The sequence below is a fragment of the Alligator mississippiensis genome, chromosome 1, assembly GCF_030867095.1.
Source record: "Alligator mississippiensis isolate rAllMis1 chromosome 1, rAllMis1, whole genome shotgun sequence".
Classification (NCBI taxonomy): domain Eukaryota; kingdom Metazoa; phylum Chordata; order Crocodylia; family Alligatoridae; genus Alligator; species Alligator mississippiensis.
The window spans coordinates 347,474,996-347,500,187 of NC_081824.1; the positions used below are offsets into that span (position 1 = coordinate 347,474,996).

General features: G+C 39.6%; 1 protein-coding gene across 3 annotated transcripts in view; it reads right to left on the bottom strand.

Annotated features, from left to right (window-relative positions):
• TGFBRAP1 (transforming growth factor beta receptor associated protein 1) overlaps positions 1 to 25,192 on the bottom strand; it is a 42,342-nt gene that overhangs the window by 10,132 nt on the left and 7,018 nt on the right. Inside the window, exons 2-6 of one of the 3 annotated variants that reach the window (XM_006265081.4) lie at positions 22,679 to 23,380; positions 17,133 to 17,327; positions 16,217 to 16,371; positions 7,480 to 7,562; positions 2,584 to 2,925 (exon numbers count right to left, since the gene is read on the bottom strand). In XM_006265081.4, the coding sequence (XP_006265143.2) occupies positions 2,584 to 2,925; positions 7,480 to 7,562; positions 16,217 to 16,371; positions 17,133 to 17,327; positions 22,679 to 23,363 (1,460 nt within the window). In that variant the 5' untranslated portion in view covers positions 23,364 to 23,380. Of the gene's footprint in view, positions 1 to 2,583; positions 2,926 to 7,479; positions 7,563 to 16,216; positions 16,372 to 17,132; positions 17,328 to 22,678; positions 23,384 to 25,192 lie in introns of all 3 variants that reach the window. The other 2 variants (XM_019485021.2, XM_059721027.1) reach the window with 2 other exon arrangements.

Genomic DNA, 25,192 nt, shown 5'->3' on the forward strand with positions numbered 1-25,192 from the left:
TAACTTTAGACAAACATGGATATCTACCTCTCTCTATTCATATACAAGACTTTCCTTCTTTTCCCACCCCCCCCCCCCCAACAGCTAAAATTCACTAAAAATTATTGTTCTGCTATTGAACTACCTGATATTTGGCTTGAAACATCTGTAAACCTCTACCTTTAAAAAGTATTTGTGCATTCTAGGATAAAGGATCAAGACACAGTAAAATCAATCCTGACCATTCCCTGAAATACAAAATTATATGATCTATGACATGACCAGGGATTCTGGTTTTCTCCAGTTAACCCCCCTCCCCAATTTTCAGATTTAAAAAGTAAACCAAAATCCACTTCTTCCATGATTAAAATGAAATGCCAGTTGTATGCGTATACACACACAAGTGGCAATTTCATTTTTATCACAGAAAAAAAGTGGATTTTGAGTTACTTCTTAAATCTGAAAATTGGAGGGGGGTGGGGTTTAATCAGAGAAAACCAGGATCCCTGGACATGACTTTGCAACTGTTTCCAATGTAGTGCCTCTACTTGATTTATTTAAAAGATTGCACACATTTTTGAAGTCTGTCATAGTCTTAGACACTAGTGCTGAACACTTGAACCTGTAAAAAAAGGTCTTTAATCCAACAAATCAGAAACTAAGGCTTCATAACTAACTTGTCATACATCGTAGTTTTTTATTATATTGGTTATTTAAGATCATGGATGAAATCCAAGAGTAGGGAGAAGTGCGCTGAGACACTGGCAGTCTAGTCAGCAGCCAGTATTAAGTGGAGAGCCCCAGGGGTTGTCCTGGGGCTGGTTTTGTTCAATCTTTTCATCAACAACCTGGGAGATGACAAAGTGCACCCTCAGAAAGCTTGCAAATGACACCAAGCTGAGGGTAGTAATAGATATGCTAGAGGGTAGGGCTAACATTCAGAGTGACCTAGAGAAATTGGAGCATTGGGCCCAAAGGAATCTCATGAGGTTCAACAAGGACAAGTGCAAAATCCTGCACTGAAGATAGAACAATCCCATGCACCAGTACAGGCTGGGGGCTGACTGGCTGGGCAGCAGCTCTGCAGAAAAGGACCTGGGGGGGGTTTACAGTGGACAATAAGCTGATGAGCCAGCAGTGTGCTCTTGTTGCCGAGAAGGCTAATGGCATACTAGGCTGCATTGGTAGGTGTGTTGCCAGCAGGTCAAGGGAATTGATTCTTTCCCTCCATTCAGCACTGGTGTGGCCATATCTGGAGTCCAGTTTTGGGCCCCCTGCTACACAAAGGATGTAGACAAGTTGGAGAGAGTCCAGCAGAGGGTAACAAAAATAGTTCAGGGGCTGGGGGACATGACTTCTGAGGAGAGGCTGAGGAAACTAGGCTTATTTAGTCTAGAGAAGAGGAGACTGAGAGGGGAATTAATAGCAGCCTTCAACTACCTGAAGATGGGTTCAAAAGAGGATGGAGCTAGACTGTTCTCAGTGGTCGCAGATGACAGAACGAGGAGCAACGGTTTCAAGTTGCAGCAAGGGAAGTTTAGGTTAGACATTAGGAAGAGTTTTCTCACTAGGAGTGTAATAAAACACTGGAACAGGTTACCCAGAGAGGTGGTGGAAGCTCCATCCTTGGTGGTTTTCAAAACCTGGCTAGACAAAAGTTGGGCTGGGATGATCTAGTTGGGGATGGTCCTGCTTTGAGCAAGGGATTGGACTAGATGACCTCCTGAGGTCCCTTGCAATCTTAACTTTCTATGATTCTGTGATTCTATGATTGCTTAGACTTAACATCTGTGAATCTGTCTTGGCTTTGGTACCGACTAGCACTTAGCACCCAGGTCTCTACCTTATTCTTTTATAGGTTCTCCCTTGGTAAATTCCAAAATAAAGTCCCTTTATTTCCTTTCCTCACTTCAGTGGAAGCATATTGACCTATAGTAAAATTCAGGAGTCGTGGCTTGCCAGAGAATAAACCAGTAGAGTTTTAAAATTAATAAACTGTTTAATGCTAGAGTCAGTAAATGAAGATACCATTTATAACAAATCAAATTAATTTTAAGGCTTCTTTTCTCCCAGTCCAAGACATCAACAAAAAAAGAAATGTCTTGTTACCACTGCTCCCACTCAACTGTCAAGCTGAGTCTCAGATGAAGACAATACTAGCCAACTAATCTATTCAGTACCAAAAGAAGTTGCATTAAAAATTTCAACAAAACTTTAAACGAGATCAGAGATCCTTTAATTCAGGAAAGAGATCAGGATTTTGCGCACACACATCCTTAACCTCAAGGGGTCATCAATTTCTTTTCACCAAAACTTTAGATTCAATCACATTTTCTTGAAGGGAATGTTCTGTCACTGACATGTGGGCTCCCTACACACAACTCTGCCAATGCCCCTCAAGATTGGCCTTCATTCTCAACCTGCCCTTCTAGTCCAGCTCAAGCTAATTGCCAAATCATGCTGAACTGCCTTTTGTGAGTACGTGCAAGCCATCAACTTGCTGCTTCTTGAGAATGGTCAACACATGAACTCAACCAGTCAGCCCATTATTTATTTCTCCTCCTCTCACTCCAAATGTTAAGATATCAAGGGAAAAAACCTCACTTTTTGTGTTTCTCCAGCCAGGCTGCACTGTCTGTTAGGAGACAAAAGTTCTCTGAAACCAACAAGTCCAGAAGGCTTTCATGGTTAGCCTCTGCATATAGTTTGAGTAAAGCGGTGTCAATGTCCTCCTTGTAGCCATTTGCAACTTCAGTACTCCGGACTTCGTTCAAGTAACTCATAAGGAACTGTTTGCACTTGGTCGTCTTCTCTTGGTCCCCTTGAGTGAGCTGGTTTAGATCAGCATACTCATGAAGAGGGGGATGAGACCGTATGAATGAAGAGGAAGTAGGCAACAGGAAGGGGTAGAGAGAGATCAGCTCCCGGACATCAAGCTGGCCGCTTCTGCAATTACAGTGTCAAACTAAATGAAGCAAAAAAGAAAGAAAAAGTATACATAGGCACAAAAAAAAAAAAAACCAACATTGAGGTAGTGCACACACACGTTTATGAGAGGTAGACACCACTGAAGGTGTCAAGAGTTAAAAAGTAATAACTAACTTTAGTACAAGACATTTCACTCAGATCAAGCGTAGGGAATAAATACTCCAGGAAAATTAAAGACATCTGCCATTCCATCTACATTCTCTAGAGCTGCATTTCTCAACCAGTAGGTCGCAACCCAAAAGTGGATTGTAAGAATATTTGAAAGGGTTGAGAGTAGGTCCCCACAAAAACCCATGAAAGCGCGCCCTGCTATGCGGGCAGCAGGCACATATGCATCTGTGCAGGCAGATGCATGCGGCCAGCATAGAGTGAAGCCAGTCCCAGCTGATTATGGGGAGCGGCAAGGGGATAGATGTCCAGGGGACTCTCTGGAGGGCAGGGGGAGTGGTGGGTGAGTGTGTGTGCGCGCACACATACACACACCCCCACCCAGCACTGGGGATGGTGGCCTGGCGTAGGGCTGTGCCAGGGAAGGGGGAGGAGGGAGAGAAGACACCTGGCCCTTCAGAGAAGGGAAGCAGGCAGGGGTGATCCTTGGCAGGAGGGAACTGCATGCCCGAGCCGGTGGCACAGGGCCAGAATGCATACATGCATTGGCCCTGACTTGCTGCTCATGCTCTGGCCCAAACAGGATAGGGGCAGCTGAAGTCCCCCTCCAGCAGGGCTAGCGGGGCAGGGGGCTGAGGATTGGGAATGAGGGGCACCGGCATGGCCCTGTGGGGAGGGGACTGTGGCTTGGGAGCGAGGGGCATCAGCAGGGTGCAGGACAAGCCATTGATTTTGGCAAATGGGTCCAGATAAGAAAAAGGCTGAAAACCACTGCATCACACTAACTCTGGGGTCGGTATCAAGGTGATCAGCCTTTTGCTTCTGAGAGGAGTCTGGACCCAGCTCAAGTAAGTTAACATCTCACAACTATTCAATGGTTTGTGTGAAATTAGTTGGCTGCTCCAGACTAGTCTGCAAGGGTGTGGAGAGTATTTAACTTATATCAGCTGTTGGTCTTTCCATTGATGGCAAGTACTGTTATATTACCAGAGCTGAGACATACTAAGAAGACTAGCACAAACTATTCAAGAGATAAAGGTGACATTTCCAGGACTATGTTGGCACATTTCAACAGCACTAAAATTAACTTCTTTCCCCCCCCCTTAAAACAAAAAAGTAGTGAGCTAATCAGGACCTCTACATCACAGCTCTGATTACAGCTCAAAAGTGGCCATCAGTATATGTATAGATAGCTTCTAAGTGACCACTATGCAATACATATGAAGGACAGAGCTTTGAAGAATAGCAAGAACTCACCTGAACAGGCTAGCAATGACTAATAAATGTTAGCAACACTAATAGAAACCATTTTTCTTTTAGGAAGACTCTCATCCCTAGCTGACGTTATTCCTCAAGGATACAGTTACAATCAGAACAAGACAACAAGTTGTTGCATACCCTGAGATTCAGAATGCCTAGAATATCTGCCTTACTGAGACCTAGGTATTAGAGCTATAACTTAAGTTTAGAAGAGTAGACAGTCCTCTATTCACTGGAAACTGATCCAAAACAAACGTAGAAAAAAATCCCTCTGAAGCTCCAACTATGGGATATTAGTGTTTCACCTACATTGATAGGATGCTTAGAATCACCACGTGTTCAGACTCTCCTGGTCAGGACAGAATTCAGTATATACCGTTAAAATTCCACTGATTTCAATAATCAGAGATGCTGCTTAAGCCACTTTAACGGATGAGGCGTGAACAACTAAACAGGCTGTTCCCACATTAATTCTCCTTAAATAGTTACTCAGTGCTTGCCCTCAGCCACAGCCCAGCTGTTAGTACATAATTAAGGCTTGTTATATTAAGTACCTTATACCTTGAGTACCTTACTTCTAATGGGAGCCCTGAAGCTCTCTGTTTCAGGGCTGCTATTAGATAGCAGCATATGAGACAGGCTAGAAGAATCCAGCCCACATTTTGGACAATTTTCTGATTGCCAAATTACTGTACTGACAGCTTCTGGAGTTTCAGAAACACTAGGGTCTAATAAGTTTCCTCCTAAATTATTACTAGTAGCTCCATTTTGCTGCATCTTACCTTTGCCCTTCTACACTGCTTCAGCTGGTTCACTGCCTCCTGAAAGGTCTTCTGACATACGAGATTTCCCTGTATATAGCACAGAGCTGATGTAGCTACTACGCTATCCTTTTTTTCATCTGGCCACACAACTTCCACAGAAAAAAAGCCAAGAAATACTGAAACTATGTAAGGGAAAAAGTGTAAAATCTACAACTTTTGCATCTGACTTAGACTTCCCCTTCTCTCTGAAGGATTCGACTTTCTGATCTAGAATCTGAGCAGGACACAGAATTAATGTTTTCTTGTAGTATCATTCTCCACCCCCATCCCTCTTTTTATCTACCATTTTGATCTATCCAGAAGTATTGGAAAAGTCCAAGGCTACTGTTCTGAGAGTTCTGCTATATCCTTCCTCCTAAGCTGCCTAAGAAGTGCAAGACAACTATGCTGAATACATCTAATAAAATTAAGATACTACACTACAGATGAAAAATCTTTGCCATCACTCTCCGATGTTGGCAGCAGAAGAGAAAACAATAGCAGATTTTTAAACTGCGTATCAGCAGTGAGCAGCTACTGATCAACCTCAAAGACCGCCTTCCAAAACTAGATATGAATGACAGCCAATTCATCCATAAACTATGGAAGTGGACTAGGTTGGAAACTTCCCTAATCACTTCCTTTCTGCCATAAAGATCCCCCACAATTTTGTGACACAAGTTACTCCTTCCACTACACTTCTGGAAGTGATTCAACAGGAGCTTCTTCCACTTTGCTCCTAAAATTTAATTCTAAAACAGTACAGAAACTTGTAAAGTGATCAAAAACCTAACTGCCACAAGAAACAGAGTGCTGTGCCTTGGTTTTTAAAGCCATATGAGGGAGGGTCAGAACTGAACAAAATGCTACTACCAGTCAAGAAGTTTCTTGTTCTGAAGCCCAGTTCTGGCACCCTTCTAGTGCCATCAGATCAGCCAGGCCACCATCGCTCTTGCAAAGCAGAGCGTGGTAAGAAATTCTGACAGGAGAGCTGAGAAAGTCTCAAGATGAGTCCTGACAGTTCTATCGGTTGTACTTTTAGGGAAAAATCCCCTCCCGATTAGTATCTTTTATTAATGGTTTGCACTGCGCACCCCTGCTCGTAAGCTTTCCTTATTAAGACATTCTCATTCATCCACAATTGGATGAATTGGATCTTGTCTTCAAAAGAAGGATACAACAGAATTCTCTCAGAAGGGTAGCCTAAGGCTTCTTCTCCAATACCTCTGGATAGATCAAAATGGTAGATAAAAGAGGGGTTGGAGAGTGGGGAATGATACAAGAAAAAAAAAATTTAATTCTGTGTCCTGCTCAGTTCCTGGATCAGAAAGTTTGATCCTTCAGAGAGGAAGGGAAGTCTAAATCAGATGACAAAAATTTTAGATTTTAAACTTTTCCCCCATTATATCTTCAGTATTCCTTGGCTTTTTTGTGGAAGTTGTGAGGCCAGATGAATTTGACACCCCTGTTTAAAGAGCTTCTGCACAGTAGCTCCAGAATGACTTCTGGTATGCGGACAAAGAAGAAGTAAATCGGTATGGGCTATGCTGAAACACCGAAGTACTTCTGGAACTCCAGACAGTAGCCCACAACGTCACAGAACTGCGGCAGAAGCTGGACCAGAAACATGATAAGAAGCATTTTTACCACAGTTTTGTGGGCAGTGAGCACTTCATCACATATTTCCAAAATCAGAAATAAAAATAAATAAAAAGAAGAGCATCGGTAAAGACTATAATGACAGAAAGCAGGATTTGTGGAAAAAGACTAATAGGGTAAGCGCTGAAATTTGCCTCTACAAACAGCTTTATAGGAAAATTTGGTAGTGTAGATGTTTACCAGCAATACAATCTACAGCTCATTCTACCTTAAAAAATGAAACTAATTGCCCACTGGAGTACTAGAGTCCTGGCACATTAGTACTGTCTTCTCCACCCCTTGCCTTTGTAAAACCTCATCTATCTAGCAACTAAGATGTTTTAAATGGACTTTGAGCTAGATTTTGCAGTATCAACAGACTCCAAGAGAAACCTGGTTCTTTCCAAACAGAAAGCCAATGGGTTTACATAGGGACACAATGTGATCAAGTTACAGGAACAGGTCATTAGTCTTTAGGGTTAAACAGATTGTATCTTAAAGTTAACAAACAAACAAAAACATTACATTATGAGTTACTCTTTGCCCAACGCTGTTCCACAGTTATGAGGAGCAGAAATCATAATCATTTCTACTGTAGCAATCTTACAATTTTACCACAAACGTTACAGCCACTCAGTGCCTTAACATACAAGCATATAACTTCCTTGCTTAAAGAACACATGTTGTTCATCATACTATTTACCTGAAGAGTTCTTTTGCTTCAAGGAACTGAAGCTGTGCAAACTGTATAAAACCTGCTTGCTGCAGGATTCTTTTGTACATTACCTGAAAAGAGTGGGGGAAAGTGTCTGTTAGTGTAACTAAGTCAGTTACGTTACAAGTCATGCAAATAACTTAGAACAATAGCTGCTGACAAAGCATTCAATGAATAATTTAGAACCAGGGTTCCAAACTACTGTTTATGATAAAAACCTTAGACTTTCACGTTTGTAACTGTATTTACACAGTAACAAAGACTATTTTGAAAGTATTACACAAGTGGTTTCTTTCATAAGATTCTGAATCCCTCAGCTTAGAACGCAAAAACACAAACGTAAATCAACAAAATAAAAAGTGTACATTTTTTAAATTTTAAAATGTTGACTGATCCATTTAACAACAGGTTCTACCTCATCCCAAAACTTGAGAATATTATATAACACCCCCTCCCCCCAAAAAATCCCACCACAGGTAAGTGAAAATAAATAGTTAGGAAACACCAGATATTGCGATGCCATAAAATTAAGTATCCAGAAAAAAGAAGTTATAAAACTCCTAACATTTCTGTTAATATTACATGAAGTATTTCATTTTTTACAAAATCTGTCCGATTCAAGCCAGTGCTATCCAGCTTCCTCATGGCTGAGGGCCACAAACCACATGGCAAGCATGCTGCAGGGCTGGAGCCCCACTCCCTGAGCAGTCAGTGGCACTCTACCCCTCATGGCCTCCCTTGCCCCCCTTTAGGCAACCAAGTGGATAGCTGCTATTTACATTAAAACTGTCAAACTAAAGCTGTCCGATATAATGGTTAGTAGAAAAATGTGAAGACGTGAACTATTCCTAGGAATCTCTAAAGCAAGACGTGTGACTGGGAGGACCGAGAGAGGTGATCCTTACAGTTCAAGCCACGATCAGAGCACTTGCCAATGGTCCCATAACACTGGGTCTTGTTTCTTACAGTTGTGAATCCACAAAGCATTCTGAATTCTGTCTGCATACGATTGCTAACAATTCACGTTTTCAATTGTGGGAAGTACAGCACTAATTCACATTTATGCAGACACTGCTTAAAAGGTAAAAGCTAAAAAGCAAGGTCAAGTCAAAAGTCCACCCAAGCCTAAGAGGCAAATCAAGCTACAGTGGTTAAGGTAATGCTGTTTCTACAACCAATAGCACACCAAGGAACCATGTGGCAAGCATCATATTTAGTAGATCTGCACCGATATATCAGTCTGATATCGGATCGGCACCAATATAAATTAAATTGTCTATACTGGAAATCACCCTGATATGCCAGATAATTTGGCTGTGCATGCACACCGCTGCAGCGCAGCACATAGGTGGTGAGGAGAAAACCCCAACAGCTTGAAGAGCAGTGTCCAGCTGGTAAGCCTGGTGTGGTAGAAGGAGCATGGTGTGAAGCAGATCAAGGCTCCTGCGGTGAGGGAGGAGTGGGGTTGCGGCAAGCACTGCCCAGCGGGGGCAGGGTGGGGTGGGGGCAGGAGAGAGACATGGCTCATCTAGGGGGCTGCGTGTGGGAGGGGCTGCAGCCTCCCCAAAATTCACCATAGCCCCCCCAATCCCTCCTCCCAGTGCTGCCACCTGCCCTGAGTGCAGCCTAGCACAGCCTCCGCCCTGCCAGGAAGAGCTTGGCACAGCCTGGCCTCAGCCTCCCCCCCCTGCACAGATCTGGGGGCGCATGCCCCCCCACCCTCCATACCCTCCTGAATGAGTGGCAGGAGCAGTGGTGGGAGCTGCAGGATGAGCAGGTGAGCGCCAGACAAGCTGCACACAATGGTGGGAGCTACCTCCACATCCTGCCCCCAGGATGAACTGCTGCTCTGTTCTGTGCCCATCCTGCCCTGGCAGCGCCTACCCCAGTCCCACTCCTCCCGCACCAAAGGGGCCTTGATCTGCACCCCACCATACTCCTTCCATCACACCAGACTTACCAGCTGGACACTGCTCTTCAAGCTGCCAGGCTGGCACTGAAAATTGGATCAGTATCAGCCAATACGCCTCCTTAAAAATCAGCTATCGGTACCAGCCCCCAAAATCTCTATCAGTGCACCCCTAATGTTTAGCCACCTCCGAGTGCCAACCCAAATGACCTGGTATTCGTTTAGAGTTTAGGTCAACTGGGGGCAGCCTTTAGCATGAATTCAAAGCAGGGCCTGACCTCACAACTCCAGAGTATGGGCAGATGCCTTAGTCCCTTTTCCACCACATCAGAAGTTGAGTAAGCGATCTTAAACTTTGGTTTAATTCAATCAAACTACTCAAGATTTCAGTCAGTAATGTAGAAACTTTGACTTAAATAGCCATCACTCTAGTACACGTGGAAAACAAGAGTACTTTCCTAAAGAAGTATTCATATCAATTGGTGTGAGCACCAAAACGTTTGTTTGCAGCCACAGAGAGGGAAAAAAAACAAATAACTAACCAAGCTAAATAGGAGGCTATCATATCATAACAATGTTTAAAGACTCAGAAACCAGTGAATAAGAAATGAAAAATTCACTAGTGGTTTTCGCTCAATATTTCTGTCAAGTTTATTTGGATGAAAAGTGCAATTCATATATTATTTTAAGATAGATCTATTTAGGTAACACACTCAAATGTGCCAATGCATTTCAAATGCAAAACCTTGGAGCTAGCTGTTAGCGAATGGATAATTACCTTCCTGATCACCATGGACCTAGCCTGAGGTAAGTTTTAAAAATCCTTCTGCTCACCTATGCTGGGTACACTGCACCTCATGTTGTTGAAAAAGTTTTCAAAATTTTTACTTCTCAGCTTGTCAGAAAAAAAAAAAAAAATCAAAAGGTAAAGAAGGCAAAGGCTTGTCTTTCCAACTGAAACTTCAAGTACTCACATATGGGAAGACTTCACTACCATCTTTCACTCCATTTTAAAAGACTGAAGATAGTTATAAGTGACATTAACACAAAGCTTAAATACATTTTCCATCATTTAATGTTTCGATAAAAATCTTTATCTCATAAATTCTGATATAACTATTTTAGCACATGTACTTAAATAACATTTCAAATTTTGGTCTTACTACAGGTTCTTGTTTTTTTTTTGTTTGGGGTTTTTTTAGTTTAGTTTTTTTTAAGAAAATACTTTTAGATCCAATTGAAATATTTTTCTTTCATCCACTCTGGGCTAAGTCTGTAATGCAGTATCTGGCCTACTTGCAAAGCTTATGTGCTGAGTAAGTCCAGTAAAGGGAAAGATCTACTTCTTAAAGAAGACACCATTTAGAAAAATACAAGAGATTAATAAGCTAAGAAAGAATGACTTGCATCTAACTAGAGGAGAGTTTTAGATATAATTTTATAAATGTATTTCCAGATGTATATCTAAATTAAAATGTATTTGTAATGCATATGAGCAACAGAAGGCATGCATTTCACCTAAATCACGGCTAGCTACGTATAACATTTTAACCTACTGATTTCTTTGCTAGCTAGTTTGATACCACCAGCTCTGCATTTTCCTCTGAAAAAATATGTATAGCAAAGAATATCATCATCTCCAAGCATCTCAGATACTGTCAAAAAGCTGGGAAATACTACTATAAGTTTTATTATTTTTAAGAGATATTAAAGTATTGAAGTTACAATTCAACAAGATACAGAAGTGCTTCCTTTACCCCACCTTCGTTATTTTTGGAAATACACTATAAGGCATGAAGTACTCCGAGTGCATATTATTGCTTTACACCCACAAAGAGAAAACCTCAGAGCAAAGGAATCTGACAAGGATATCTACAAGCATATGAAAAAGTATAAACTAGCTATTTGAGACTGGCACTGTTTCAAATGGGCCAACCAGAAGAGCCACATGAGGGCAGCCTAGAATAAGAGAACAAATTGTTCTACTTCAAATTGACAAAGTGCTTAGAGAATATTCAGCTCCCATACACAAAGACTGCAGAGAGACTGGAGAATTCAAGGATATACTTTTGAAAATGTCACTATTTTCAAGTCTTAAGCATTTTCCTGGAATATTATCTTGATCACGTACCAAAAATCTTGTTTGAAAGCTTTAAAAATATATATTTGGCAGAATATTGTTAAATGGAACATGAAAAATTCCAAAGAAAATGCCTCCAGATGTGTTTGAATTCCTAAATGCCACTCAAATATCATAATTCTGATTGACGTACAATCTACTAGCCTTAAAAACAAACCCCACTGTTGAGAAAAGTTTAAGTTTGGGGCAGAGCCGGATCCTAGCAGCTGGCAGGTACTTGTTCCTCCTAGGACTGGCTCAGATGAGATTTTTGAGCAAAACTGACATCAGTAATCAGTATAATGTATTTAACAAGCCACTAGTGTGTAATGGGAAACATATATCAAAGAGGGTGCCAACTGTTTCCATGTAGGCCTTGAAGCAGGTCCATTTTCTGCCCAGTACCAGCACCTCTGGCCAAGAAGTTCCTTTTGATCTCTTCCATTAGCCTTATAAAATTAATATTAAAAAGATCCAAGTCTTGCAGAAATGGAGGTGGCAGAGAGCAGGGCAAATGCCCCAGAATGTCAGACGCACTGCTTTTGAACAAAAAAGGATTTTGCTATCTCCATGGTTAAAGCTCAAAGCATAGAAATATATATATTTTAATATGTGAAATAATTTTTTTAAAGAACACTCAAGCTAGAAATTTGAGAGCACTTGGCAAATCAGACTAGTGGGCAGAGACTTAGTTTTCTTGAAGTTATTCTTGAGGCAAAAGTGTTCCTGCTGTCACAGAATGATAATGTTACTGTATATTGCTTCTGAGCGTTCTGTGCACAATTGGAGCAAATCAATCATCAATTTTTTGGAAATTATTTTTAATGAAGTCTCTCATCAAGTATGAGAACGCCTCCCATAAAGTTTTTCATGTCAATTTGTCATCAACTTGCTCTCTGATGAAAAAAAATATATATAGTGAACATACACTGCTATATTGTACTTGTCAATTTATACTTTTAAATAGCATCCATCATCTATACTAGCAGCAGCCGACCTGTGGCACGGACAACCTGTAAGTGTGACAGGCAGCATATTAGGAAAGGGAAAAGCAACACGGTGGCAGATATCACAGAGCAGAAAGCAGATCATCACATCAGGGAGTACAGGATAGGAAAGCTAAAGCAGAGTATTATCTTGATCAGGGAGTACTGGGCAAGGAGCAGACTGGAGAGGAGAAAGATTTAAGTGGTATTCAGGGATAGTACAGGGCTAATTTGTAGTACACCTGTCAAAATGGGTTGCCCCCGCCCCCCTGTTGAATTATACTAATCATCAAAGTGTCGGTTATTTATTTTTATTTGCGTGAATCAAAGCTTGAAAAAAAAAAAAAAAATGTTCTCTTCATAACAAAGAAGGTGAAATTCTTTCTAACTCTTACCTTACCAGGTTGTCTCAGATTGGATTTGGAATGTTTAGTCTTTTGGCTCCAGTAAAGTGATTTAACTTGCTAATACTCCATAATGATTTGATGTCATAACACTAATATCTAGTAAGTTAGATTACATGGTTATGTTAGATATAATCATTGTATTAAAAAAGCTGCTGTAATTTTATAAATTGTTTTTCCATTTTTCTTTTCATATTTATGGGAATCTTTTACAATATTTTTCATAAATGTTTTGTATTTGTATTTCTAAGCTTTTGTATCAATATCATTTAATACTTCAAGGATCACAGAAACTTCTCAAAGGCCATTTAAATTCTATAAAACTGTATTTAAAAAAAAAGAAATGACATAAGGAGGAGTGGTTAAAGAAAAAAATTGTTTCTTGATTTCATTTCTTCACTCAGACTTGAAAGAAAGCACTGAAGACCAACAGAGCACGTTAGCTACAAATGTCTTTGTATACCGGTTCCCACACACACACACACACACTTTAAAAACCAGAGAAAGAAAATGACAGAAATCACAGAAGTTATGAATTATTTGTTTTTAAATATGGACAGCAGCTAAACTTGTCCTAAAAACAGACTGTGGTCTGATTTTTCCCATATACCTCCAGATAACGGAGGCTAAACTGATAAGTCAAAAATGTTCTTGCTTCATGGCACATAAAAGTGCAGTTCTGTCAAACTACTGACCTTGTGGCCATCTTGTTTGCTTTTATACACCATTCTTGCTCGTTTTCTCTCTCTGAAGAGTCAGGTATTAAAAGTAAAAAAACAAAAACAAAAAACCAACCTTTCCAGTATCACATATCTGCACGGTATCATCCTTAAGGCAGAGGTAGGCAACCTTTTCTGACTCACCCCAGGGCAGAGGCTGGCACTTGTGCCACAGACAGCAAGGGGATGAGCATCCGCACACAAAGCCCCTTCTGTCAAATGATGCCAGAGTCCCATGTCCAGATCCCCTAGCCCAGAGACCACACCAGAGTCTCCACCTATTTCTAGTGGAATCCCAGGGCCGAGACCCACAATCAGCTGAGCACAATTAGCTGATTGTAGATCCCAGTTCCAGGACTGCACTGGAGCTGATTCAAGACTCTGGTGTGGTCCAGAGGCTGGAACCCACAATCAGCTAATTGCCAGTCACAACCCCATGACTGTACTGGTTCCCAGCTTTCAACTTGCTGGTGAAGGGGGACCCTGCAATTGTAACCCCAAGCTCCCCCTATACTGATAAGTGCTAGTGGCACAACTGGGATTTAATTCCTAATCCCAAAATCGCACATCCTGAAACGCATGTGCAACATGACACGAAAGGTGATTGCTGGGATGGAGAAACAAGTCCCATTGTGCAATTAAATAAACATATGCCAGGGCCCAAGACATCTCTCTCTCAACCGCTCAGTAGGCACTGAACTTGGGTAACAGAATCAGGAACAAATGACTGACTTTCTTCTCAGTTCCTCATACTTAAATTTTACTTGTTATAATTTTGGAGCACTTGTGCTACTATCAAAAAGTCTCAGTTTTTAACGGTAAACTAAAAAAGCAGAAAATAGTTTGATAGTTGACTGTTTCAAACCTATTAAAAATGCTTGTAGTCTCTTCTTTTGAAACAATACGTGACATTTTAAAAACTTTCTTTACATCAAAACTTCATAACTTGTTGACAGTGCTAGCGTTACCATAACTGTGATACAGAGAAGGCCTCGGAAAAGGCAAAGATTATTAACAATACCACAAATATATTTTTAAACATCCATCTTAGGATACAAGAAAAATAAGCTTCCTTTAAAATATTAATTCATGTACTAAATCAATTCTTGAATTTTACTTCCTTTAGTGCTTGAGGTTTATTCTTAAAGTTAAGTTTGTTTTTTAACCACAACTTTTGAGCAGTTCATATTGCTGTTCTGAGTATGGATTTGCATTATGGAAATATTGTGCACCAGGGGCAACAGAAAGCTGCATATGCAAGCCAAGGTGCTTTAGCTGTTTGTTGCAACTTCAAAGGGCAGCACTATGGTCAGCTGCACAGAACAGCTGAAGAGCTCCATCAGGGAAGAAGCGCCCTGTGAAGTAAGAGCTGTAGCAAACAACTGAGCAGTTCATCTTTAAAGTTAGCAGTCTACTGCAAACTAAACAGGAACGCAAAACACCTAAATACATATCATCCCAGTTCTACTATATTTACTCCAGTCTCATCTAGAAATGAATTCCCACAGACTATAGGCTCAAGAAGAAAACAGCTGATAATTCAGCTCTAAACGTAACTTGTCTTACACAAATCTAACCACCCATTTAAGAGTGTATTTGTCAGTGGTTAGAACACAGGTGTTCAAGTTTTGTGCGTTTTAACCCAAACCTTCATTCAAGTCGCATTTGCTTTTGTTGCCTCACAATCAGCTCCATAATGGGAATAACAAAATTTACTTCACAAGGCTGCTAGGCTTTAAGGTTTGTAAAGGTATTCTGAGAACCTCAGATGAAAACCTAAAACTAGACAAATTCAGACTTTATTTTTTAACAGCAAGGGTAATTATCCATTGCAACAACTTACCAAGGTTTGGGGTGGGATCTCCATCACTGGACATTTTTTAATGAAGATGTGCTGTTTTTCTAAAAAGATATGCTCTAGTTCAAGTACAGCTATTGTAATTGAAGCAGGAATGTGTTTCAAAGACATTCTATAGCCTGCATTATATAAAGGATATCAAACTAAACTACAAAAAATGTAACCCCCCCGCCCCCCCCCCCCAAAACCTACAAAACACACCTTTTTCTGGCTTTAAAAATGCTGCACAAGATTTGCAATCTTTATAGTATTTAAAAAAATATCCTACTTTAAGCAGACCTATCCACTTTTTGCTGCCCTAGCCCACACCCGGTTAACTTTATTCTACAACTCATTTTCAAAAAGTAACTAACTTTATATCACTTGCCTATGTAGTTCTTAGCACAAAGCTGAAAAAAATTCCAAATATGAAAATAAGCAATGAATACCATGCTTGCAAATAAAAATAAAGAAAAAATGGATGGACCTCTCTGTTTACACAAGTAAAGCAGAACCCACCTGTTTACCAACTGACTACAGGTGCTACCGTTAATATCCAAGTTGCGTAACATGAGCCACATAGCACTATTACAAACCCATTATCACTTCCAATGATGAGTCAATTCAGGAATACTAAATCAAATCTATATTTTTAAGCCTAAGGAGGGGGATTTCCCTAGTGAGCTTTTTCCCTTCAGTTACTTGCTTACCAATGGATCAGCTTCCACATAGGTTTCTGAAAAGGACATACCTGAAATTTCTCTTTTGGAATGTTCCTTCGGGCCCCCTTTGCTAAGACAAGAGCTTCTTCTACTCTGTGGCTGGCTAGGAGATCCTGAATCTGTCTCTCCAAAGGGAATGGAACCAAGATGTATACCCCTTTATCAGTAGCTACAATTACCTTTCCTGGAGTAGAGAGAACAAGAAAGAGTGATAATTTTACATTTTGTGCAACAGAAATAACTTTAGCATAGTACAAGTTCTCTGGAGTGTCAAATACACTACACTGAAAACCAAACTGTTCTGGTCTTCATGTTCAGAAACTCATCTTTGCAGGTACTACATTCTTTTAAGTCAAATACAAAGTCTATGCAGTTTTCCCTACAATTTGTAGAGTTAAAAAAAGAATCAATCAAATCAACAAATTTTTTTTTTGGAGGTGGGTGGGAGGAAGAGGGTTGTTTGTTTGCATTCATTTCCTGCAGGCACAGTACAGCTTCTATTATAGATTCTATAATGAATCTCAAAGCAAACCATGATGCAAGGGCTACAAATACTCAGCGCCAAAAAGTGCCCTGCAGCCATGGAAAGCTTCCTGTTAGTAAAGAGGACTTCTAGTAAGTTTGATTTATTATCACAGTAAGCATGAACAAAGCTTGTGCATCTGAACTGGCAACAAGCTGGTGTACCCTAACATTGCAACTAAGCATGATTGTACAGATGTACATGTCAATTCTAGGTTAATGGAAGATAATTAATTTAATTTGTGATGGCAAAGTAAATCAGAAAGACTACCAAACAAGCACCATATGGCCTTACAATGCTATACTCCTCCAACATATGAACTGTAAGCTTGAAAACAGATTCTAGAGCCAGTTAATGTTCTTTTGTAACATTCTAGCACACTTAATATTTTATATATCATTATATTAGAAGTCTACTGATACCTTCAAAGTCTTGCAGAATGTGGCCTTCCTTGAAAGGTAGAGTTTGTTTTTGCTGCTGGTCCAGCATACTATGCACAGTAATAAACTCATCATCTAAAGCAACTACATAAGGAAAACACAGGGCTGCTCCAATCACATTCTCTGACCAGTGCACAGGTGCACGCTGGGAAATGCCATCTACAGTTGCAAACATACCTGTCAAGAAAGAAAAAACAAGTCTGAAAGCTTGGGCCATTGAAAGATAACAGCTCTCCCAGACTCTAAAGAGTTAAGCACCATAACATGTATTATGAACCAAAGATAATCACTGAAGGATGAAACTATGCAAAACTTTAAATAAATAAAAATAAATAAATTTATTTAATAAATAAAAGTAAAAAAAACAAAACAATGTTCTATTATAGAACACAATCTCTATAGCTTGATTAGAAAGGTAGTTAAAAAAAATCCTCTTCTCATCTCCCTGCACCCAATCAGCATCGACTGAATGCATAAGCTTTTGTTTTCTCTTTGTCCCGCAAACCACCAAACCAAGCAGAACCCCAAGTCAATCCATCCTGACCTTACTCTGGCAGCAACACCACCACCACTGTGGCCTGATATCACTCCCATTTCTGTTTGGCTTCTCTCCTGCCTTTAACATCTCAAATGCCTTCAAAACATTTCTGGCTATAGGAACATATTTACCTATAGGTCCTCAATAAATGGCCACAGAATGAAATACCCAATGCTTTAGGGAGAGCTATTTTCCGCAAAATGTGTTTACAGTAATTTAAAAAATGACCTAGAAGTAACACAGATGCTTTTGCAAATGATACTGCCAAAGAGGAAACCAGGAAATGCACAGACATTAACAACACTTAATTCACAAATTCAAGATGTAAAACAAGTGGTCTCCAAGGAATTGCTATTTTAGTATGAACTTTGCACTTACTTTTGAAATTATTTTTCTCTGGTAGATTATCCGTCTCAGATTCATCCCATACCCAGTACCTCCCCAAAGTAAAAATTACTGACAAATCACTTTTTCTGGAACTATTTGCCATTGATCACACCTCTGGAGTTTTGGAGTTATGCTTCCCACTCCCACTTCCTGAGGTCTCCATTCCAAAACAATTCCCAATTTGTACTCTCAGGGGTTGTAACTTAAGCCTTAATTTTTTTTGTAAACAGGTGATGAGATTTTTTTTTATGCAACATAATTTATTTTGCCCTTCTAAATTGAAATATATACACAGTCTGCTTAAAGAAAGTATTCTGACTGCATGTAAAGCCCTACATTATTTTACATAGTTTTAAAGTGCTAAAATAATCAATGTATCAGCAGTCCATTAAAATGTTGTCTGCAATGACCATAAGTGTTTAAAACAAGTGTGCTATTCACTGAGTTCTTCAGATAAAGAAAGCCTTATTTCTTTCTATGAACTTTGCCAATATTTATATTACTATTATGAGTAATATCTTTCGAATATTAATTTGTACCAAATGTGTGTCCAACTTAAGCACGTGCCTTGGTTTTAGCTAAAGATTGAAAATTGCAGTATCCATGTTGTACTACAGTATCAGTTACTCAGAATCCTGACAAATTTACTTGCGGTGCCTACATCCTGTTTTTAATAAGAAGAGGTAGTAAATACAGCCCCAACTCACTGTATTCAGCAGTAAAACCCTCACCGAGTATATTTTAGATATATCTAAAACTTTCTATTTACCTGCTTTTCTCTGGGCCTAAAGAAGGCTTAAAGTAAGTTGACTGGCACATGGGTTTTTTGCCACTTGGGTGCTCGTTCGCAAGTGCGCTAGCAAATGATTAGGCTATACCTCTGGAGCAGGGAGAGCGTGGCTAAGAACTTGAGAGTATTTTCTCAAGCCGAGCTCTGCCTCTGCTCCCCAGCCCTGACCTAATAGAAGGGTATTCCCAGTCTCCCACCTCACCTAAAGTTGCTACTTACTAATAATGGGGATAGGTTTTTGCAATATGGGCCTCTGACTGCTAAAATTAAGTTGGGGAACCTAATCAGTTCTATGTGAAAAACTAAATAGGAACCTGACTGTAAAAAGTGTTAGCCACTACCTAACTGCATTTTTTAAACTAAAAATCAATGCTCGATTTAAATCCCATTTTTAATCCCAACCAACTTGTTTTTGAATGAAGTGACATGAAAAATGTGTTGTGAAACGTTGGCTGTTATAGAAAGCTGACAGTGTTAAAAGTATTCCAAATTATGGACAGGGGAAAGAGAGGGGAGGAGAAGAGGAAGGAAACTGCTGTATCAGTTATAGCTAAAAGTAGTCAACAATATCTGCAGTTGTGAGGAAATGAACTACATAACCTTCCTAACTTTCTGTCCAGTAAGCATGGGTGCTAATGACAGCCATTAAAAAGAAAAGTACAAGCCTCACCAGCACCATCTTCTTTGTCTAGGTCAACCCTGACAACACTGGTGTTCAAATGATGTGGCTACCTTGCACTGTTAGCATACTTTATAAAGCCATTAAATAAAAATACATCATAAAATTTAAGATAACCACAAACTATAATCAAGGCTAAAACTTAATAACTTAAAAACAAATATCCCTGCTGTACATTTGTTGCTGAAGGCTCTCAGTCAGGCCACCAAGTTTGGGGAAGTCCCTGGCTAAGCACCTGTTACCAGTTTCCATTTGTCTTTCTTATCTCTACCTATTTACATTCTTACTGACATCCTACCACACACTTTTAGCTTCTCTCATTCCTTGAAGTCTCAGACCAGCAGAGACTCCCTATGCCTGAAGAAGGGTGACTGCACCTGAAAGCTTGCCAAGAACTTTCTTACAACTACTCAGTTGGTCTAAAAAAAAGAGATATCACATCTACCCAAAGAACCTTGCCTGCCTATGTCCTTAGACCAACACGACTACAACCAAACCCCCAAAACTTGTTTCAATAACATTTCTCCCTTGTATATCCACCATCATTTTGAATAAATTAAAACTAATTTGTTTTTCTATGGTTTAGTTGAACATCAAAATCTATATAAAAGCAAATTGACAAAGTTACAGAAAACTAATCCAAAAAAATACCACTTGTCGTTCCAAACGTAAAAATTAACAAATAAGTGTGTATTTGCTTCCATTTATATTTTGTATTCTAGTTAACAAATACCACATGTAATAAAATGCTATATTTAGTTACAGTTCAACATATAAATGGCCACCAGCCAGTAACAATCAACTTCTTTTTAGGAAAATGACAATCAACTTCTTTTTATGAAAATGACTAAGTATCAAAAACAAAACAAGATTAAAATTTAGACCAAATAATTTAGAAATCAGCTTCTGAACTTATTTTAACCTGTAATGGAGTAAATGACACTTAAAATGCCAGATTGTATGCAAAATGTGCTTACAAAAACATATTAAAGTCCACCCTTAATAGGTCTTAAAACATTTTAACCACTACTACATACATTCCAAATTCAGATCTGGCCTTATGGGTCATGTTGGATGAGGTATGCAGAAAGCTCAACCTATCACTCTCACCAGAAGTTGCACAAGGATAGATTAAGAGTGATAGTATTTAGCAAGTTCAAAAGGAAGAAAACCAAAGCATATTAAAAACAGAGAACACTGCAATATGAAGTAACTGAAATTAAAAAAAAGAATTGGTGGAGTTTTCTTCATTATTTACCTTCCGTTTAAAGGAAAGGATCATGCATGAATTTGAAATTACTTTCTTTGGAGAGAGTTACTCTGGGTATGTCAAAACCAGGCTGATTAAAAACGAAGTACAGAAAACAGAAATGTCATTGTGATTTTCATATGAGATCATGACATTTAAATGAAGGTCTACATTAAGAGAAATAGTTATAATAAAATTTTGGTGGATAAGAATAGATCCTGCATGGAAAAAAAAAAAAATCTAGCAGGTTAATGCAGCTGTTCCAAGACAACTGGAATAAAGGTACATTCCACAAATGGTAAAGCAGAGCTCTAGACCAATGCATCACTTCACTTCTTCCAGGGTAAATCAATGATCCATCCACACTTCATAATTTGTGCATGCTATTAACATATCCAGTAAGTTCAATGACAGGAAAAACAACTGGAATCCCAAGAGACCTGTAAATACTGGGTTTTTTCCACGTCTGTCAAGAGCCAACAAAACAACAAACAAACAAAACCCCACGCTTTCCCAGGATAAGCAGCGCATTAGTTCAACCCAGTTCCACAGCATCTGTATAGTTTGGAAGCTTCAGTGGGGCTTTTGGGCGCTTCTACCCAAAACTGATTGAATCAACTATTAGATAAAAAGCACAAAAAAAGCACCACTAAAGCACTCACTCTATACAGACATTGGGCAAGCCAGGTCCAACTAATGCACTGCCTCTTCTGGGCATGCACGGGGCTCAGTGTGGGGGTGTGCAGAGTTTAAAACGCTGTTTTTAGGGGGATTTTTATGTCTGTAAGCAGCCATCAGTATAAAGCAAATGCATCCCTTAATGTAGTTCGGATGCAATGCAAAAAGCCCCAAGTGAGCTCAGGTTCAGATATTTGACTGTGCCTGCGTATATTACTATACACCATAGTTCCTGCTGGTATTCAAGGTGGCTCATTAGAGGTCCAGAAGAAGACTTATAGTGACATGTTTTGGCATAGGCCATCAGTTCTAGAACGTGCTTGCCAGAGAAGACTCAAGTCTGAAAGTCTACTGGAAGAGCATACCGCAAGACCTCTTCTTAGTACACGTGGACTTTTACAGAAATTACCTCTCTCTGGGAGAGGAACATAGAAGCCTTTGTGATTTAGTTTTCTTTTCATAATTAGTGGGAGAAATGCCCCAAGTTGTACTTTATTTTATAGAAAAATTAGATTATTCCCAATGTCTTTTAAGGAGCAAATCTAAAAATATTACTATGGGAGCTAGGAGAAAAGAATCCAGAAGAGGTATCAGCTGCCATCCTGAAATATTTACAAGAAACTGAAGCAGAATGCAAGTTTTCACATGACCTCAAGGAACACTTCCAGTCAGCATTTAGTGTGGTTTACAAAAGTGGATAAGAAGAAATGGAAAAATTTAGGCACAAACCTAGCGCAATTCGCCTAGTCACACAGCAAGTCAGAACAGAACTTGGCCTCCTCAAACTGGGTTCAGACAAGCACTATAGTTGGAACTGCAGGCCAACAGCCTTCAAAATATTACTTTTTCCTTCTTTTTTATTTTTGTTCTGGACTGCAAGACAAAAATTTATCCCATTCTGTAGAAATCCTAGACTGAAGGTTGCCTACAAAGAGTTTAACATTTTAAAGAACATCAGGTAATTTTTTTAAGTTAGCAAAACTAAAAAACAAACAAACAAAAAAACAAAACACAAAAACAATCACCCCAAACCACAACCCACTAACCTCTGTGCAATGTTCTAGTGATTTACTACTTACCCTCCAATCTTCATATCCCTAATATAACCTAGGAGGAAGCTGTATAATGGCATCAGTTACTGGGAGTATCTGAACCTAGAAAACTGAACTTAAGGCAGAACTTAAAGTTACAAAAATGTGAGTCTCACCTAACCCTCCAGGTCCAGCCAGCAGAAACTCCTGTCTGCCTATCCTTTTAACAATTGGCCGTTTCTCATCACTGCAGTAAGGGAACAGGTCCTGGAAGTTGCCAGTATTATAATTCAGTATGATATATTGTGTGGTGAGAGCAAGGCATAAGTAATGACCATCTATAGCCACAGCACAGGGTTGCTCTGGTGTAAGCACTTCTTTCACTATCTGGACTCTATCCTCGTACACCATGAATATCTGGATGGTCCGCCGTTTCACTGAAATAATGCAAACTTCTACACAAAAAGGGTCCCCACTCACAGGGTTCTCGTTTAATGTGAATGTCACAGCTCCCTTGATTCTAGCTCCAGAGGGGACAGGCTCCAAGTTCATCATGTGAACTAGTGTCATAGTGTTGTCACACAGCACCAAAAGTCTGTTGAGTGCTGATGCTGCCTTTAGCTCATTCACAGCTTTCTTGAAGCCCAGGTGTTTGTACAGTTGTTTGGTGGCAGCAAAAGTGATCTTTCCAGTTGATGATATCTTTTCTTCCAGTAGAAAGTGATAGATAAAGCAATCATTAGTTCCAATGTAGAGGTTTTTCCCACAACACTCAATGCACTCAATGTTGATTCGAACTTTATCTCCCATTAGCATTTCCTGTTCAACAGCAGGGACCAGCTTGAAGGCTTTGACGCTCATTATGCCTCTCGGCCAATCTGCTTGGGGAGGGAGAAAGAAAAAGCAATTTACTTAAACCCAGACAAATGCAAGAGCAAACATGAAAGCAGGTAATTAACAGTGACCAGCACAGAACTTCAGATTATTAACATTTTTAGAACTAACTAGAAAACACAATAGAATGGATATTATGCTTACGGAAGCCTCTATGTGCTTGAACAAAATACAGCAGTAACAGTAGTAAGTCAGAGAGAAAACAGAACTTGAGAACTCTGTTAAAAGGAAATTGCAGAGAGTTAGGAGTTGGAAGCCGGGGCACTGAGGAAAGGAACACTTCACTAGTGCCAATCCCTTAAACATTCAAAATGTTTAAACGCACGCAACACACTAGGAGTCTCAGGTGCAAATGCAGTCCAATTAAATAAAAAGCGAGTCCCACTGCCTTCCACTGACTCTTAGATGTTAAGACACGGTTATTTGCAAGACTTGGCTCCTACCAAAATTCCACAAGTGCCTTGTACTTGCATCCTATAAGACAAATTAATCTGTATTGCAGACTTCAAATTTAAAGCAGTGGACCTAGACTATCATAATGATTCAGACAAACTTGCTTCTTCTGTTCATTTGCATATCCTGACAAGATGAAGATAATACCCTCTGCTATTAAGATATTGTGCATCAAGGGGAGGATACAGTGTAGTCAACAAGGAACTTCAGCAGCCATGTATGCATTTAACATGTACTGATGATTCAACACACACAACTTTGCAAAAAAAAAAAAAGAGTCTTCAGGGACTTAATACATTGAAACAGCACATGTAAGGGAAGGGCAGAACAATGGGAGCCTTTTAGTTAAAGCATAACTTTTTTGACAGCGTAATTGTCTGCTGCAACTGTGTAAATGAGCATGTCTCCAAATTGCTATACGGTTACTTTCTGGTTTTATATCTGTAATGTGGAGCTTCCAACTGGCCACTAGTGCAAGACAAAAGCAACAAAGGAAACTTAGTATGCATTTTCATGTAACAGTATATTATTTTTGGGCACTATAAAAGTAGCTGTTTAAGGCATCCTAGGAACTAAAAACCCACAGATAGATATGCAAACTAGTTGACTATAACAGCCATTAATTTCTTTGTAAGAATTTCAGGTGGATGTTGCATGATGAAACTCTTTAAAAAAAAAAAAATGAAGACTACAGCTGTACAGTAAGTTTACCGTACAAGGATGCTGTGTTGCTCTAGAACAGTGGTTCTCAACCTTTCTAGGCTTGAGGCATTCGTTGGCAAATTGATAACTCTTAGTTTTCACTCATTTTTTGACAACAGAAACATAATAAAGCTTTTTCTGTTGCAAAGAACTCAGAAAAACCATAACTATGGATTTCTATTTGACATCTCTGGGTTTATTTTGAGTCAGTCATGCTTGTAAACCTAACAAGGTTTGTGAAGCCCTGTTGTAACCTCGTGGTTGAGAATCTCTAGAATCAAAACTGCAAACATGGCTAGAGGCTTGTTCTGTTTGTCATCCAGCAGTGCTAATCAACCTGTTCAAAGTGCAGCACAGAGGTAGTTACACAGCTTCTTGTTTGGGAGACAACCTTTCCAGAGTGCTATAGTCTGCTTGAGGGCAGTGCTGCCAGGGAAAGTATGCTTACTGTCTAAACAAGATTAAACATCCTCACTGCTGGTGTAAGAGGAGTGCTTTATTACAGGTCACTGTAACCAAAATTTAAATTTATAGATTCCAAGGTAGTAAAACACAGCTACATATATTCATGCTACATGAAGGCTTTCAAAATTAGTTTTTAAATAAAAGCCAAATCTTAATTTCAGTGTTTAGGCTGAATT